The following is a 17,321-nucleotide window of genomic DNA, read 5'->3' as shown; positions in this document are numbered from 1 at the left end:
GGTGTTGAGCCAGAACCCCTGGAGAGTGACCTAGGGGAGTACAGCCTTTCCCTCACACAGTCTGGGTTTTCTTTTTAAGAACTTAAGTATTTTACATCCTCTAATTCATAGTATTATGTTTGGCTTAATATAGCCAGGAGACAGGTGCAACAGAGTAATGGAAGGGAGGTGTAAACTGAGGTGAAGATGCCCATTTTTTCATCCCTTGCAGTGTAGCTGCATTTGTGTGCAGATCTCTAACTGAAACACCAGATGGCACCACTCACCAGCATTTGACTGGCCCTTCAGCGATGGCTTTCTGTGTACAGGCAGTAAAGGAAACCGATAATCTCAGTAGAACCAGGGGGAAGAAATCTTGCATTGACATGAATGATGTGGCACACCCTGGTATACAAATGTTGGACATTGTCATTGAGCTGCTGAGTTCACATTTTCCTTTCTCTCTGTTTCTCACAGAGCTTTCACTCTCAAGGATACAGGGTCAAAATAAATGGAAATATTTCTTAGATGTGGGTAAAACAAGTTTTAGTTCTTTAAATAATTGGTTATGGTATCATTCTGAGCAAACTATCGCAAGGACAGAAAACCAAACACCGCATGTTCTCACTCATAGGTGGGAATTGAACAATGAGAACACTTGGACACAGGAAGGGGAGCATCACACACCGGGGCCTGTCGTGGGGTGGGGGGAGCGGGGAGGGATAGCATTAGGAGAAATACCTAATGTAAATGCCGAGTTAATGGGTGCAGCACACCAACATGGCACATGTATACATAGGTAACAAACCTGCACGTTGTGCATATGTACCCTAGAACTTAAAGTATAATTAAAAAAAAAAAATTCACCTCCAAAAAAAAAATTAATTGGTTGTGGTGAGATGTTCAAAATGTTTTACTTTTAATAACCCTTGAAACTTCACATGTGTAGAAAACTCCTCGTGTTGTTGACTATTGGGTGAAATTGACCTGCAGATTATCTAGCCCTAGTATAGTGAGCAGGCTGATGACAGAGAGGCAACCAGGCATGCGCCAGACCCGGCCAGAACCTTGGGCCCCACCAGCTGTGAAGGACCCACTGAATAAAGCCATACTTATGAGGCGGTGTACAGTACCATGCACTGCACTGTGCAATAATGGGAGCAATCCCTGTGTATAAGGATAGTAACCCTTTGTAATATGTGCAGCAATTACGTTTTCCCAGTTTGCTTTTTGTCTTATAATTTTGCTTATAGTATTTTCATCATATGGAAGTGTAAACTTTTAAAAACTACTAAATTCTTTCTCACCTCAGTCAAAATTACTAAATTCTTTATTTCTCAGCTTCAGAGTTTTATCCCATGCTTAGAAAAGCCTTCTTCACTCTAGGACTACAAGAATATTCATCTGTTTTTTTCCTAGAACATTTACAATTTTGTTTTTTACTTTCACATTTTTTTTCCATCTTGAATGTTCATGTAAAAGAATGAGGTAGAAATTGGGCTTTATGTTTTTCCAGAGCTGGAGCATGTAAAGATGTGAACTCATAATCCCCAAGGAGCCTTTAACACAACTGGAATAAGAGTTAGACATACTGAGATTGGGATGCAGTCTCCTCTGCACGTTAGAGTGCTAAATTGAAGACGTTCGGATGCCAGATGGTTCTCTGACTCTCAGACATACAGTTCAGGGCTAGGAAGGTTACATAGAAAGTGGACGAGTTGAGACCTGAAGTTGTCCTTGAATGACCTTGACAGTTTTGATGGAGGAAAGGGCAAGGAAGTGTTGAGGAAGAACAGCTTCAGCAGAAGTGTGGATGTAGGAATAAGCAGGGTGATCAGCTAGAGTGAACTTCGCATTTCTGTTGCCTATCAAGACCTTGGTATATATCAGGCTTTGCTCTGATTGTATTTTGTCTTCATCATGACCGTATGAGGTATGGACTATATCATTTTGCCATTTTACAGAAAAGGAAACTGCCACAGGGGGCAGTCAGTTAAGGTGTCTGATGTTTCAGAACTAATTCTGTGGTAGGGCTGGGATTCGAACCAAGGAGGATAGTTCTGGAGGCTGAGAGAACCGCAGCCTTGCTAAAGTGAATGCACTTGGCAATGTGATGTTGAGTTGGACGGTTACCTTTAGGAAGATGGAAGGATTTGTGTTTTGGTGAAGAAGTCAGGATTGAAGAGGTCTGGCTTCCTCTAGCTCGTTCCTTCATCGTTATTGCCTATAACCTCTGTCCTAGAAAACAATTAATAAACATACTGCAGAAATTAATGCTTTTCTTTATAGTGGAATTGATATTTACTTTGTCCGCAAAAATATATTTCCACTGCATTCTTTGTTGATTTACAATAAAACATAACAAACAAACTTTTTATCCTAAAATCAGAAAAGCCCATCCAGATTGATTTTAATTAAAAATGTAAGGGAAAGCATTTTTAGCACTGTGCCTAGCACATAGCAGATGTTCAGTGTGTTTCCTTCCTTCTTTCTCCAACTCTTGCCCTTCTGAAAGTCTACATGGCATGAGTTTTAAAGTAGACACTACAGTCATGAGTCATTTAGCAATGGGGACATATTCTGAGAAATGCGTCATTAGGAGATTTCGTTGTTGTGCGAACGTCACTGTGTGAACTTACGCAAACCTACTTGGTATAGCCTAATACATACCTAGGCTACAGACCTGTACAGTATATTACTATACTGAATACTGCAGGCAGTTGTAACACAGTGCTAAGTAGTTGTGTATCTAAACAAAGAAAATGTACAGTAAAAATACAGTATTATCTCATGGGACCACAGTTGTACATGCCATCCACTGTTAACTGAAACATCATCATGCAGCATGTGACTGTACTTATGAAATATTCTTTCAGTAAAGATTTCAAGTACTTGATATGCTTTAAACAACAGCAGGGATTTGTTCTTGATTTATTTCTGTAAGTAGTAGCACCCACTGATGGCAGCTGGTACTTTGAATTTTATGCATTCAAAGCATTTCAGAAATTGTATTACATATGTTTAATATAATATCCTATTGCAATGAGAAAAATTAAAGAAACCAGTAAGGTTTTAAAAATTCTGAACTTGGATGGGAAAATCATGTTTGTACAAGAGGGAGGGGCTGGACCTATTTTCTTTTTAGCTTAACTTTTATGGACTACTTGTCCATTTGGGCTTGTTCATCTTTGTTTATGTGTCCTGGTGAAGTAGTGGCATCAAGGGACTGGGACCTGTTCAGGGCTCCTGAATTAGGATGCAGACTGTTGTGATTCATCTTGTACATCGTGGGACTGATTTAAGAAGTTAGAAAAAGAACAATAAATTACACTGAAGGAAAGCAGAAGGAAGGAATTAATGTTGGTAAAAATTACATTTAATGAGTTAAAAAGCAGTATATAGATAATTAATAAAGAAAATCAGAGGCTTACCTGGTCAAGAAGAACAGCGCAAATACATAATATGAGAAATAAGGAGCTGCACCACAGACGTATTAAAACGTACGTGAAATGACGTATGCGTAGTTTCACTTCTTGTGCCACTGCTTTTAATAGTAAAGGATAAGAAACAGATGAACTGCCCACCAAGAGGGTTCTGGTTAAAGATGACGAAACATCCTATACAGTGGAAAACCGCAACTGGAAAAAAAATAATAAAAACAAGGGCCTTCTTTACATATATGTTACTATACAAAATTTTCAAGGTACTAGGTAAAAAAAGAAAGGCAAGGTATTTAGCAGTATGTATGTTATGCTACCCATCTTTGTAGAGGAGGAAGAAAGAATGTATATTGACTTGAATATGCATTTAAAAATCTCTTGGAAAGGTAAACAAAAAACTAATGAGCAGTTACATGTTGGGAGAGAAGTGAACCGGGCAGATAGGGTATGAAGGGGCTCCTCACTGTGTTTTTAATACTTATGGATTGAATACGTTACCTATTTCAACAAACAAAATATATATTTTTAAAGTTCTTATTTAATCAATTAAATTTTTTGAGGAGTTATTTTAGGTAATGACATAAATCAGTTCTATTTTATGCAGCAATACTTAATTGTGTTCAACAGGCAAGTCATAGTTGGGAATAAAGAGATCATATATGGTTTTTGCCCTCTAGTAGCTGAAAATATACCTGGACAGTCAGCTATATTTTATAGCTGGACAGTCAGCTTTATTGGGTTGCTGTAAATGTAATTGTGTTTTTTGCCATTAAAAGTAATGGCAGAGAGGCAGTTCATGGATTAAACAGGGAAGGGAATGTGGGGAAACCTTGCCAAGCAGGTATGACTTAAGCTGGGCCTTGAGGGACCAGTAGGACTTCCATAGCTGGAGATGGGGAAGATGGTAGACAGATCGGGATGATGAGGATATCCTTTGGATGGAGAGTAGTACCCATGCAAAGTCTAGTAGACTGGAGGGTGCATGGCTTAGTGCGGCAGTGGAACAGCATAGACACCTCTGGATAGCTGGACTATGGGCTATGTTTGTGTGTGCAGGGACTTTCTTGCACTGGGATGTTAAGTCTGTATTCAGCCTTCTTTTTTTGGTGGAAAGAGTGTAAATATATACAGAAGTAAGATAGGGTTCTGTAGCATGAACTTCAATAATTGCCAGCTCATGGCTACTCTTGTTCTGTATGTATCCTATCAACTTCACCCCGTAACCCCTGCCCTATTTTGAAAGAAATCCCAGATAACATTATTTCATCTGTCAATATTCTAGTATGTAGCTTTAAAAGATATGGACTTTTTTTTTTTTTTGAAACAGAGTCTCACTCTGTTGCCAGGCTGGAGTGCAGTGGCGCAATCTCAGCTCACTGCAACCTACCCCTCCTGGGTTCAAGTGATTCTTCTGCCTCAGCCTCCTGAGTAGCTGGGACTACACCACCATGCTGGGCTAATTTTTGTATTTTTAGTAGAGACGGGATTTCACCAGGTTGGCCAGGATGGTCTTGATCTCTTGATCTCATGATCCACCCACCTCAGCCTCCCAGAGTGCTGGAATTACAGGCATGAGCCACCATGCCCGGCCAAGATATGAACTATTTTAAAAAATGTATTTTTATGTTTTAGAGAAGGGAGTCTTGCTGTGTTGCCCAGGTTTGAGTGCAGTGGCTATTCACAGGCACAATCTTAGCACATTGCAGCCTCTGGCCTCAAGTGATCCTCCTGTCTCAGGCTCCTGAGTAGAGGGGACTGACTACAGGTGTGTGTCACTGCATCCAGCTGTACATATTTTCAGTGGATTCATAAACTGTCATAAATAGTTTTATTAGTTTTTATTTGTTTAAATCAGGATCCAAATAAGGTTCACAAATTGGAATTGATTAATATGTCTTTTAAGTCTCTTTAGTTTTCCCTTCATCTTTTTTTCTCCCTTGTAACTTACTTGTTGAAGGGATCAGGTTGTTTGTCCTGTAGCGTTTCCCACTGCCAAGATTTTGCAGATTATATTCTCCATGGTCTAGTTTTACGCGTTCTTCTGTTGTTTCTATTTCCTATAAATTGGTAATTGGATCTAGAGGTTAGTTTTTTGTTTGTTTTGGCTTGGTTGTTTTGAGTTTTTTGGGGCAACATTGCTTTATAGCTAGTGTTGTGGCCCCCCTTCAGGGACACACAGTGTCTGGCTATCTCTCATTTCTCTGATTTTAGTAGCTAGTGCTGATCAGTGTTTCTATTTCAGTCATTCGTTACAGACTAAAAAGAATAAACCTGTGTGCATTCTCTGGCGACCATGCCATATTTATTCTTTGACTTCTTAGCCCTTATAAATGTTCTGTGCAGTAAATAATTTTTAAATGTGTATATAAAAGTAATTGGTTTCAAGTGACCTCCCAAAGCCAGTATCAAATAGTTGCAAGCTGTTTTCTTGGATTAAAAATAAGCTTATCTCTTGTTCTAATGGATTTTCATAGCCTTGATTATTTGTGTTTTATACTTCATTAGATTGTTCTTCCGATGCATTAGAAGTAAGGCAGAGGGGAAATGCTGGTGTGGAAGTATTCCATGGCAGGTAGGAATTATTCATCTGTTTTCAAACCTGTTGTGTTAAGACTTTTAATATGCAGCATCACCTGAAAGTACCTTGAAGTTCACATAAACGAGTTGGTCTTCATCAGACTGTCCTGAAAGATAGTTTTCTTTAAGCAAGGTAGGCCCTGTTGGGACTTTAATTCAAAGGAACATTTGGTTGTAATCAAGATTAATTATTTGCATCCTATTTCACTTAGTAAATATAAATATTTACTAATACAAATATTTATTTGAGGTCTTAAATGCAGTCAGCATTCTTTTACTTAAGAAAAAAAATAGATTTCCTTGACTAACTCTTGTATCTTTTTATAGAGGAATTTCTACTTGATATTGGTATAAGCTCCTAGAATGTTCGAACTAGGAGGAGCGTCTCCTCTGAATAGGAGAAGGCCTATAGATATTCAGTACATAAGGAACTAGAACTAGGGAGATGATAAGACTTGTTTTGGCAGAGGTATGGCTTGAACTTACGATTCTATATTACCACAGTAAAATCTTCCTAAAGCCAAAATCAAAGCAAGTGTTTTAAGACAATTAGGTTTGGGGAAAAGTTCATCTTTTTTTTTTTTTTTTTAATTGAGACGGAGTCTCGCTCTGTCGCCTAGGCTGGAGTGCAGTGGCGCAATCTCGGCTCACTGCAAACTCCGCCTCCCGGGTTCATGCCATTCTCCTGCCTCAGCCTCCTCAGTAGCTGGGACTACAGGCGCCCACCACCACGCCCGGCTAACTTTTTGTATTTTTAGTAGAGATGGGGTTTCACTGTGGTCTCGATCTCCTGACCTTGTGATCCACCACGCCTGGCTAACTTTTTGTATTTTTAGTAGAGACAGGGTTTCACCATGGTCTCCATCTCCTGACCTTGTGATCCGCCCGCCTCGGCCTTCCAAAGTGCTGGGATTACAGGCATGAGCGCCTGGCCGTAGTTCATCTTAAGAGAACAGTTTTTTCCTGAAAAGTATACACTGTGGCCATTGTGATTGTAAAAGCACTTTGGTTTGTCACTACTTTTCCTTGAGGTCTGGAAAAGCGTGATCATGGACAGAGAAGGAATGAAGCATTGAAAGTACCGTGAAGAAATGAGTCTTTTGTGGGTTTGGCATGTCATCTTTTCTAGACGTGGAAATGGTATCAAGAATGTTCAGGAAATATTGGACTGCTTTTACTGTGTTTCCATTTCTTCTGCAGAATAATCCTAAGTGAATTAACGCAGGAACAGAAAACCAAATATCATATGTTCTCACTGACAAACAGGAGCTAAACATTGAGCACCCATAAACATAGGAACAATAGATACTGTGAACTACTGGAGAGGGGAGGAGGGCATGGGTTAAGAAACTCTTGGGCACTATGCTCACTGCCTGAGTGCGATATACTCATATAACAAAGCTGCATGTGTGCCCCCTGTATATAAAATAAAAGATGAGATGAAAAGGAAAGGCATTCTAGATAGGACATTTGCATTAATATTTTATATGAAGATTAATTATTTTGTCTTTAGGATCCTGATTCCAAAGAACATTCTGTCCCCAGTAAGTCTCAGCACGCATCTGAGATATTTCATCATTCTTCCAGCCGGCTGAGAAATCCATTCAAGGTACTTGACAAGAATCAAGAACCAGCTCTCTGGAAACAGCTCATCAAAGGTGAAGGTGAGGAAAAGACGGCTGATAAGAAGCAAAGAGAAAAGGGAGATCAGCTTTTCGATCAAAAGAAAGAACAGAAGCCTGAATCGATGGAGAAAGATCTCTCATCTGGTCTGGTACCAAAGAAAAAACAATCTGTAGTTCAAGAGAAGAAGCAAGAGGAGAGAGCAGAGATTCAGTGTGAGACAGAGGAGACTGGAGGCACACACAAAAGAGACTTTTCTGAAGTTAAATCTCAACAGTGCCAAGGTAATGAGCTTACAAGACCATCTGCATCTTCTCAGGAGAAATCAAGTGGTAAGAGTCAAGATGTCCAAAGAGAATCAGAACCTCTGAGAGAAAAGGATACCCAGCTTTTGCCTCAAAACGTTCACAGTCACAGCTCAATAAGCAAGCCCCAGAAAGGGGGACCCCTCAACAAGGGGTACAAGAACTGGGAGGCTAAAGAAACAAAGGCAAAGGATGGCCCTAGCACACAGGCCACCCAGAAAAGCCTGCCTCGGGGGCATTTCCAAGAGCGGCCGGAGACCCACGGTGTGCCTGCTCCTGGAGGACCAGTGGCTCAGGCTGCACCAGCAGCACCAGGGCTTTCCCTGGGTGAGGGCCATGAAGCTGCCACAAGCAGTGACGATGAGGAGGAAGATGATGTTGTTTTTGTTTCCTCTAAGCCTGGGAGCCCCCTACTCTTTGACTCGACTCTGGACTTACAGACGAAGGAGAACCTCCAATTCCCTGATCGAAGTGTGCAAAGAAAAGTATCTCCGGCCTCAGGTGTTTCCAAGAAGGTGGAGCCCTCAGACCCAGCAGCCCACCGTGTCTACCTTACAACACAACTGAAACAAAAGAAGGTAACTGTTGACTCGTGTTTTGTTTTTGAGGTCAGAGCATTGCTTGCTATGGGCAGATATGAGATCTCATTGCTGCAGAAGGGTTAAATATGTTCATATTGAAGGTTTTATAGGTGTGTGTTTAGTTTCTGCCTTTTCCCCTATTTATATTTTCAAGATTGGTAAGCCAGCTGGGTTAAAATTTTAAAAAGGTTCTGGTTTTTACACACATATTTAAAAGAGCATAATTTCAGAGTTTGGGCGTTTCAGGCTATTTTAATCTGAAACTATTCATCTAACAGTGTGAAAAGAGAGATCCATTTGATGGAATCTGTTTTGCAGAGCACACTGGCATCAGTGAACATCCAGGCTCTTCCAGACAAGGGTCAGAAGTTGATCAAACAAATCCAGGAGCTGGAGGAAGCGCTCAGTGGTCTTGCCCTTTCCCCAGAGCAAGGTAAAGTGGCTTATGCCTCAGAACTCCGGGTTTGCGTGGACTTTACAAGAGACATTTGGAAGCCCTTTTAATAAAGAATGTGTTGATTCATTCACTTTTCCATTGTATTATCTGCTTCTGAGCCTTCTTTCACATTACACCTATGGTTCATAAAAAACCTTTCTCCTATTTCCTGTGGACTCTACTTTCTTCCCCCATTGTTTAAGCAACTGTTAAAATGCTACATTCTCTAGGAATCCTTCACTGGAATGGTGATGATCCCTCTCTCTTGACCTCACCTCCACACATACGATCCCTTCACTTAGTTTGCTGAACTTTAATCTGCTCTTCCCTTGTTTTCTGAGCAGGAACTAATGAGAAGAGTAACAGTCAAGCGCCACAGCAGAGTCACTTCACCGAAACTACCACTGACCCTCCCCACCTGGTGCCTCCCCAACCCCTTCCTGGTTGTGGTACCCAACCCGTGGGTTCTCTAGAACTAAAGTCTGCCTGCCAGGTGACTGCTGGAGGATCCAGTCAGTGTTATCAAGGTAAGACCCAAGGGCCTGGCCCTGCTGTGAATAGCCACCCCTGGGAGTTACGTGCCACCTGGTACAGTAGTCACCTCTTATCCACACTTCCAGTTACCCTTGGTCACCTGTGGTCCAAAAAGAGGTGAGTACAGTACAGTAAGATATTTGGAGGGAGAACGATACAGAAACCACATTCACATAACTTTTATTACAGTATATTGTTATAATTTTTCTATTTTGTTATTATTGTTAAACTCTTCCTGTCCCTAATTTATTAAAGTTTAAAATAGGTATGAATGTGTGGGAAAATAAAAAAACAAAACAAAACATCGTGTGTATAGGGTTCAGTACCATCCACAGATTCAAGCATCCACTGGGGGTCTTACAACATATGCCCTGTGGATAAGGAGGGACTACTGTAGATGTCTTTGTGCCCACATGAGGGGAGAAGCCATTCTTAAGTCGTAAGTTGCCCATATAATAAAGATTGTGCAGCTCAGTAGAGCTTTGCATTGTGTTACTTAGCTTTCTGTGAGGGCACAGACTGTGTCTACCTTGTTCACCACTGCATGCTGATTAGTCAGCCCAGTGGCTTGCACACAGGAGTCATCCAGTCAGCATTTGTGGATGAAAACTCTTAGCTCGCATCATTATGAGGTAGGCAGACCTGCAGATATGCTCTTATTCCTTCGTGTGTGTGTGTGTGTAAGACCGAGGAGAGTGTGTGTGTGTGTGTGTATGTGTGTGTGAGACCGAGGTGTGTGTGTGTGTGTAAGACCGAGGAGAGAGTGTATGTGTGTGTGTGTGTGTATAAGACTGAGGAGAGTGTGTGTGTGTGTGTGTGTGTGTGTAAGACCGAGGAGAGTGTGTGTAAGTGTGTGTAAGACCGAGGAGAAGGCCGGGCGCGGTGGCTCAAGCCTGTAATCCCAGCACTTTGGGAGGCCGAGACGGGCGGATCATGAGGTCAGGAGATCGAGACCATCCTGGCTAACATGGTGAAACCCCGTCTCTACTAAAAAAATACAAAAAAACTAGCCGGGCGAGATGGCGGGCGCCTATAGTCCCAGCTACTCGGGAGGCTGAGGCAGGAGAATGGCGTAAACCCGGGAGGTGGAGCTTGCAGTGAGCTGAGATCCGGCCACTGTACTCCAGCCTGGGCGACAGAGCGAGACTCCGTCTCAAAAAAAAAAAGACCGAGGAGAGAGTGTGTGTGTGTGTGTGTGTGTAAGTGTAACACCGAGGAGAGTGTGTGTGTGTGTAAGACCGAGGAGAGTGTGTGTGTGTGTGTATGTGTGTGTAAGACCGAGCAGAGTGTGTGTGTGTATGTGTGTGTAAGACCGAGGAGAGTGTGTGTGTGTATGTAAGTGTGTGTAAGACCGAGGAGAGACATGAGTCAAGACTGAAGACTAATAGATCCACAGAGAGCAATAACACCCTATTAGCTAAGTGTTTCCTTCCTGAACTTTCTAGGCAACTTTGAATTCAGAGGTAACTGCAGAATGAAGATTCCAAGTAGAGCCTGAAATGTGTAATAGGATCAGTTGACAGGAGACTGATCAGGAAATAGGAGCTTGGGTTGGCTGGCAGTGACTAGAAAAGCAAAAGCCAGTTGCCTCCCAATGGAGAACTCTTAGAGAAGTGGAAAGTTGAGGAGAGTAGTTAACAAGGAGGGTAAGAAATAAATACAGGGCCATTTCTAGCTAAGTTCACTCTAAAGGGATAAAGAAAACATACTTGTGACATCTTTTAGGTAACACCTATTTGTACGCACGCCATACAAACCAAGATCACATTCACGCAGTGTGGAAAATCACAAGTGAAGCCATCGATCAGCTGCATCGCTCACTTGAGTCATGTCCTGGTGAGACGGCTGTTGCGGAAGATCCCGCTGGGCTGAAGGTGAGCCAGGGAAGACTCCCGGTGCAGTCCCCTACGACAGTGCTCCAGCAGCCCCATGAAACTGCTGCAGAGACACTTTCTGAGATACCTTTCCTACAGATAGATGCTTGAATGCCTTCCCTTGCAGAATCCTCTCCTTTTATGCTTAACAGCCAAACAATAACAACAAAACTCCTTTTTTAAAAAGTCATAAAGTTACGTATTTCTGTAGCAGTAAAGGATCCATTTGTTGAGTTGGTAGGTGCCACAAGAATGTGAAAGAATTGCTGCTTGTAATGAACTAGTTGGGGTGAAAATACATATACAATATATATATAAGACAGTTAGCAAAGGCTTTAAGGCAGAAATAAGTTGTACCTTGTAATATACTATAAAGTACAAAAGGGATTCAGAATAAAGGAAACATCACTCTAGGTCAGTGGTTATTTGTTGTCTGCCTACTTTGTGCCTTAAAGGAATTGAAAGCCTTTAGATAGCAGAGAGGAAAGGAACAAAACACCGCAATTAGAGGAGTGGTGACTAGTGGGAAGATAAAGAGATTGGTATTCAGAAGTGGTGATCAGGTGTCATCAGTACCTGAGCCAGCAGTAGCAGGTGATGTTACTGAGTAGGAGCCTGGCGTTGGTGAAGGATTAGATCTGAATAGCTCAAGATATACTGTGGAATCGCTGTAGCATTTAAGCAGGGATGGCCGATGAGGATTAGTTTCTCTCGCAAAGTACAAGGTAAACTGGAGTACAGAAGGACTAGAAGGGGGACTCTGGTCAAAAGGCTTTTGAAATTTATGACCAGTAGTGCAGACTGGGACATTGGCTGCAGAAAGGAGAGGCAAATTTAAGAGATAATGAGGAAATGATGAAAAGCCAATGTAATGGCTGCTGAAAGTAGAGTCACAGGTCTGTTAAAAGCATAGAACTGGGCGCAGGGGCTCACACCTGTAATTCCAGCACTTTGGGAGGCCGAGGCAGGCAGATCACTTGAGGCCAGGAGTTCAGGACTAGCCTGGCCAACATGGCGAAACCCCATCTCTACTAAAAATACAAAAATTAGCCGGGCATGCACCTGTAATTCCAGCTACTTGGGAGGCTGAGGCAGGAGAATTGCTTGAACCTGGGAGGCGGAGGCTACAGGAAGCTGAGATCACGCCACTGCACTCCAGCCTGGGCAACAGAGCGAGACTATCTAAAAAAAAAAAAAAAAAAAAAAAAAAAAAAAAACCCACAAAAACTATAGAGGTGGATTTTGAGTGATAAGCAGACAAATCAGGACTCTCACTTGGGGTGTAGGGGGACTCTTAGTAGAAATGCCTAACATTAGATGCAACCCAAAACAAACAGGGGCAGACCAGGACAGTATGGTTGCGTCTAATGTTAGGCATTTCTATTAAGAGAGGGTGCTGGTAAGGACTTCAAGGTGAAATGAACGGTCTACATGAGGACAGTTAGAATACTGAGGGGATCACTTGCAGAAAATGAAAGAGTAGAGTGTAGAGTTTATATAGCCAGGCTTGGCGTAGCCTCTCATTAGGAATTTATGCTTAGCATTTGGTTATTACTTTTGTCAGGTCCCTTTGTTACTACACCAGAAGCAGGCATTGGCTTGGTTACTGTGGCGGGAAAGTCAGAAGCCACAAGGAGGAATTCTGGGTAAGTGTGGTATTATAAGAGCCAGCCTTTATTGAATGCTTAGGCATTGTGCTAAACACATAGTGTTGTTTTATTTAATTCTCTCAAGAACTCTATGAGGCAGGTACTATTATTCCTCATTTTACAGGTGATGAAAGTGAAGCGTGGAAGTGTTAAGCAACTTGCTCAAGAGTACTCAGTTGTAGGATCAAAGATTTTGGTTGCCAGCAGTAGAAGCTGACTGGCTGATTAAATAGAGGAGGAGTTTATTTTTTGGCGGCCCCCACAATCTCTGGGAGATATGGAGTGCCAGGCTCAAGGCCAATTTCAGGAGCCATGGCTACAGTCAACACACAAACAGTAGTCTGTTGCCTCCCTCTTTTTTTTTTTTGAGATGGAGTTTCGCTCTTGTTGCCCAGGCTGGAGTGCTGTGGTGCGATCTCGGCTCACTGCAACCTCCACCTCCCAAGTTCAAGTGATTCTCCTGCCTCAGCCTCCCGAGTAGCTGGGATTACAGGCCTGTGCCACCATGCCTGGCTAATTTTTTGTATTTTTAGTAGAGATACGGTTTCGCCATGTTGGACAGGTTGGTCTCTAACTCCTGACCTCAGGTGCTCCACCCGCCTTGGCCTCCCAAAGTGTTGGGATTACAGGTGTGAGCCACTACACCCAGCCTAACAGTAGTCTATAAAAAGCATCATAGCTCCTTTGCTTCACCAAGTGCTAGAGGCAACCAGTGCCACCCCAAAGTCAGTTGTTTCTATAGCCACTCTTTCCTGCAGAAAGGATTTCACAGGGAGTCTCTTTCTAAAACTGCTTATACCTGAATTAAAGACGTTTATGAGTACATCTGATATATAGAGCTAGGTCATATTGCTAGTGCCTTAGTTGCAACAGAAACCAGAAAGCAAGTTTTCCACTCTGCTTTGGTGACTTGTCAGGCTAAAATTTTCTAAGGTGTTCAATTTTCAGAAGCCATGATAGATGTCCACTATGGCTAGTAAGTGACTGTGTCAGTGGTCCTCAAGACCACCCCCAGGTTCGATGATTTGCTAGTAGGACACAGCATATGGTCATACTCACAGCTATGATTTATTACAGTGAAAGGATATAGATCAAAATCAACAGAAGGAAAAGTCGCAGGGGCAAAATCCAGGGGAAACCAGGTACAAGCTTCCAATATCCTCCCAGTGGAGTCCCATGGGATATGCTTAATTCTCCCAGCAGGGAGTTGTGACAACAGGCGTTCAATGTTCCCTAGGAAGCTCATTAGAGATTTAATGCCCAAGGTTTTTACTGGGGGCTGGTTACATAGGTGGCTTCAGCTTGGTATATACTAAGTTTTCCTGCTCCTAGAAGGAAAGCAGGTGTTCAACATAAACCATATTGTTTGTACAAAACAATTTAGGCAGAGTGATCAACTCTTACCTTACATCCGAGTTTCCAGAGGCAACCTTGTAAGCAGGCCTTTCAAAGGATAGCAGACAGGCCTAGGGGCCTGCTATGTTCATTCTTTTTCTGGATAGTAGCAGGGCCAGAATTAAAACCGAGCCCATGCTCTGACATTCTACTTCTGTTACGGCAGAATGATTATTTTGAGTGGGTCAGGATTGCAGTCTGTTAAAATGAGGATAACAGTACTCTGTAGAGTATGAATAATAAATTAGATAAGCTCAGTGATTGGTACAACGACAGTACCCAAGAAATGTTCATTTATGTCCTTTTTTGATGAGTAAGTTAAGGGAATGGAAGGCTATTGTAACTCCAGGAATGTTCTGGTACTGGTAAAGTAAGTAGTAGGATATATCTACTGGACATTTTTTACTTTTGGAGGTAACGGATCATCAAACTGTAATAGATACTGCACATTGTGCAGGTAACAACATAACATAGGGACTAGAATAAGATTCAAATGGTAAGTTTTAAATTTTACAAGACTCATAGTAAATGTCTTGGACCTAGATCTCAAAGAGCAAGTGCTAGGGTTCCGCTGAATAAGGAAGATAAAGGAGCCATTAAGGTAGGCACAGAGTAGTGACTGGAGTGGCACTGACAGCAGAGAGAACAAGGGGTAAATGTCTGCCAGTGGTTTCTCCTCTTGAAGTAGGGTTGATTCTTTGCCCTAAGCAATTAACTCTCTTAATTTTGCTTTTATTTTCTAGCGGATGATATGGGCTTAGGAAAAACCCTGACAATGATTGCACTCATCCTGACCCAGAAGAATCAAGAGAAAAAGAAAGAAAAGGAGAAAAGCACAGCTTTGACATGGCTCTCCAAAGATGGTAGACCGAAGTGCCTTAATAGCCTGCCATTCCCTACGTCATTTGAGCCACCCAAGAGGGGAAGTTTTCAGCTAAAAAAGGATACCTTTGGTCATATTTAATTATTCTACTGGAAAATCAGTATTAGATTACTCACCTATCGTATCATTTCTGATGCTGAGTATACTAATTATAAGTGATCATTTTTTCCCTTTTAATATAAACTAGGCAGAATTTTATGGAGAAAGGTGAGGCTCTAGAACACTTAATTTAAGCATAATAATAATTCTTATTTTTTGAGACAGAATCTCGCTCTCTTGCCCAGGCTGGAGGGCAGTGGCATGAACACAGCTTACTGCAGCCTCAACCTCCTGGGCTCAAGCGATCCTCCCATCTCAGCCTCCCAAGTAGCTGGGACCACAAGTGTGCACCACCACACCCAGCTAATTTTTAAATTTTTTTGTAGAGACAGGGCCTTACTGTGTTGCCCAGGCTGGTCTCAAACAACTGGGCTCAAGCAGTCATCCTGCCTCAGCCTTCCAAAGTGCTGGGATTACACGTGTGAGCCACCATGCCTGGCCAATAATTATTATTTTTGTAAATATTGGGGAAATAACCACAGGGTAGATTCAAATTAATTTTTTTTAAGGAAGATCTGTCACAAATTCACATTTTAATCACTATAGTGGAAGCTATTTTCCATGTTTCTGAAATTCTAGAAGTTCTAGATTATAGACACTTTCTATCTTAGCAAATGTTTTTAAAATGTAGTAACTTTAGCCAGGCACAGTGGTACGCACCTGTAGTCCTAATTGAGGGAGGAGAGTCAGGAGAATCGCTTGAGCTTGGGAGCTTGAGGCCAACCTGGGCAACATAGCAAGACACTGTCTCTTAAAAAAAAATTAAATAAAAAGTAAGAACTTTACAAGTACTTTAAAGATTGAATATGTTATGTATAGATAATACTACATGTAAGTTGCCATGTATTTGAGTACAGTTCTCAGTTGCTTAGATAGATCAAAAATCTATGGCATCTGCTCTCAGGGCCTCTAATGAGCACTGTTGCAGCTGGGTCCTATATCCCTTTGTGTGTAGTAGCAGCATGTGTGAGTAGCACAGGCATACACACGCAGAGATGAGGGGCCATGGTACAAACAAATCATCACTAATTGGTTCCAAACCAATGTTTGCTTATTTTTTAAAAAAGGTTTCTGTACTTAATTTTAAGGTAGAAGTACATACAGTAAGTTATGCTTTTCAGAAAATATAACAATACTCCATACGCCTGTATAATGAATCAACTCAAGAGGAGTTAGGAAATGATCCAGCTTTCACCTCCAGCCACTCTGAAAGCACATTCCTTTTTCACACTAAGGTCATGTGCCACCCACTTTCCTCCCCCTATTTAGCCTCTCTTTCTGCCTGTACTTTTAGCGGAGAAAATAAATAATTAAGTGTTTCAGTTTAAAAGACCATTTCTTGGCCGGGCGCGGTGGCTCAAGCCTGTAATCCCAGCACTTTGGGAGGCCGAGATGGGTGGATCACGAGGTCAGGAGATCAAGATCATCCTGGCTAACACAGTGAAACCCCGTCTCTACTAAAAACTACAAAAAACTAGCCGGGCGAGGTGGCGGGCGCCTGTGGTCCCAGCTACTTGGGAGGCTGAGGCAGGAGAATGGTGTGAACCCGGGAGGCGGAGCTTGCAGTGAGCTCAGATCCGGCCACTGTGCTCCAGCCTGGGCGGCAGAGTGAGACTCTGTCTCAAAAAACAAATAACATAAATAAAAAAAAAAATAAAAGACCATTTCTTCCATTTCCTATTTCACTGTAGGCTCTGTATAGAAATAAGAGCAATGGTTAAACATATTAACTGAAGGAGTAAAGTCAGTCAGGAGGAAGAGGTAATGCCTTTAAGTTAAAGGCTGGTCAACCACGGTGACTCACGCCTGTAATCCCACTGAAGGAGGCTAAGGCAGGAGGATCACTTGAGCCTAGGAGTTCGAGACCAGCCTGGGTAACACAGCAAGACCATGTCTCCATATATTTAAAAAAAAAAAAAAAAGTTAAAAGCCATTTGGTATATGTA

The 17,321-nt window shown here is 42.0% G+C and overlaps 1 protein-coding gene across 3 annotated transcripts in view; it reads left to right on the top strand.

The window, feature by feature from the left end:
• The window catches only part of TTF2 (transcription termination factor 2), a 46,387-nt gene that overhangs the window by 8,220 nt on the left and 20,846 nt on the right, over positions 1-17,321 (top strand). For all 3 annotated transcript variants that reach the window (XM_015149058.3, XM_077950316.1, XM_001112974.5), the window contains exons 4-10: positions 5,925-5,991; positions 7,510-8,502; positions 8,824-8,938; positions 9,286-9,468; positions 11,201-11,349; positions 12,914-12,995; positions 15,137-15,256. In XM_015149058.3, coding sequence (XP_015004544.3) covers positions 5,925-5,991; positions 7,510-8,502; positions 8,824-8,938; positions 9,286-9,468; positions 11,201-11,349; positions 12,914-12,995; positions 15,137-15,256 — 1,709 coding nt within the window. The remainder of the gene's footprint in view (positions 1-5,924; positions 5,992-7,509; positions 8,503-8,823; positions 8,939-9,285; positions 9,469-11,200; positions 11,350-12,913; positions 12,996-15,136; positions 15,257-17,321) is intronic.

Source organism: Macaca mulatta, chromosome 1 (genome assembly GCF_049350105.2).
Source record: "Macaca mulatta isolate MMU2019108-1 chromosome 1, T2T-MMU8v2.0, whole genome shotgun sequence".
In the NCBI taxonomy this organism is placed as follows: Eukaryota; Metazoa; Chordata; class Mammalia; order Primates; family Cercopithecidae; genus Macaca; species Macaca mulatta.
The sequence above is the reverse complement of the archived record's forward strand: the minus strand, read 5'-3'. Positions and strand labels throughout refer to the sequence as shown.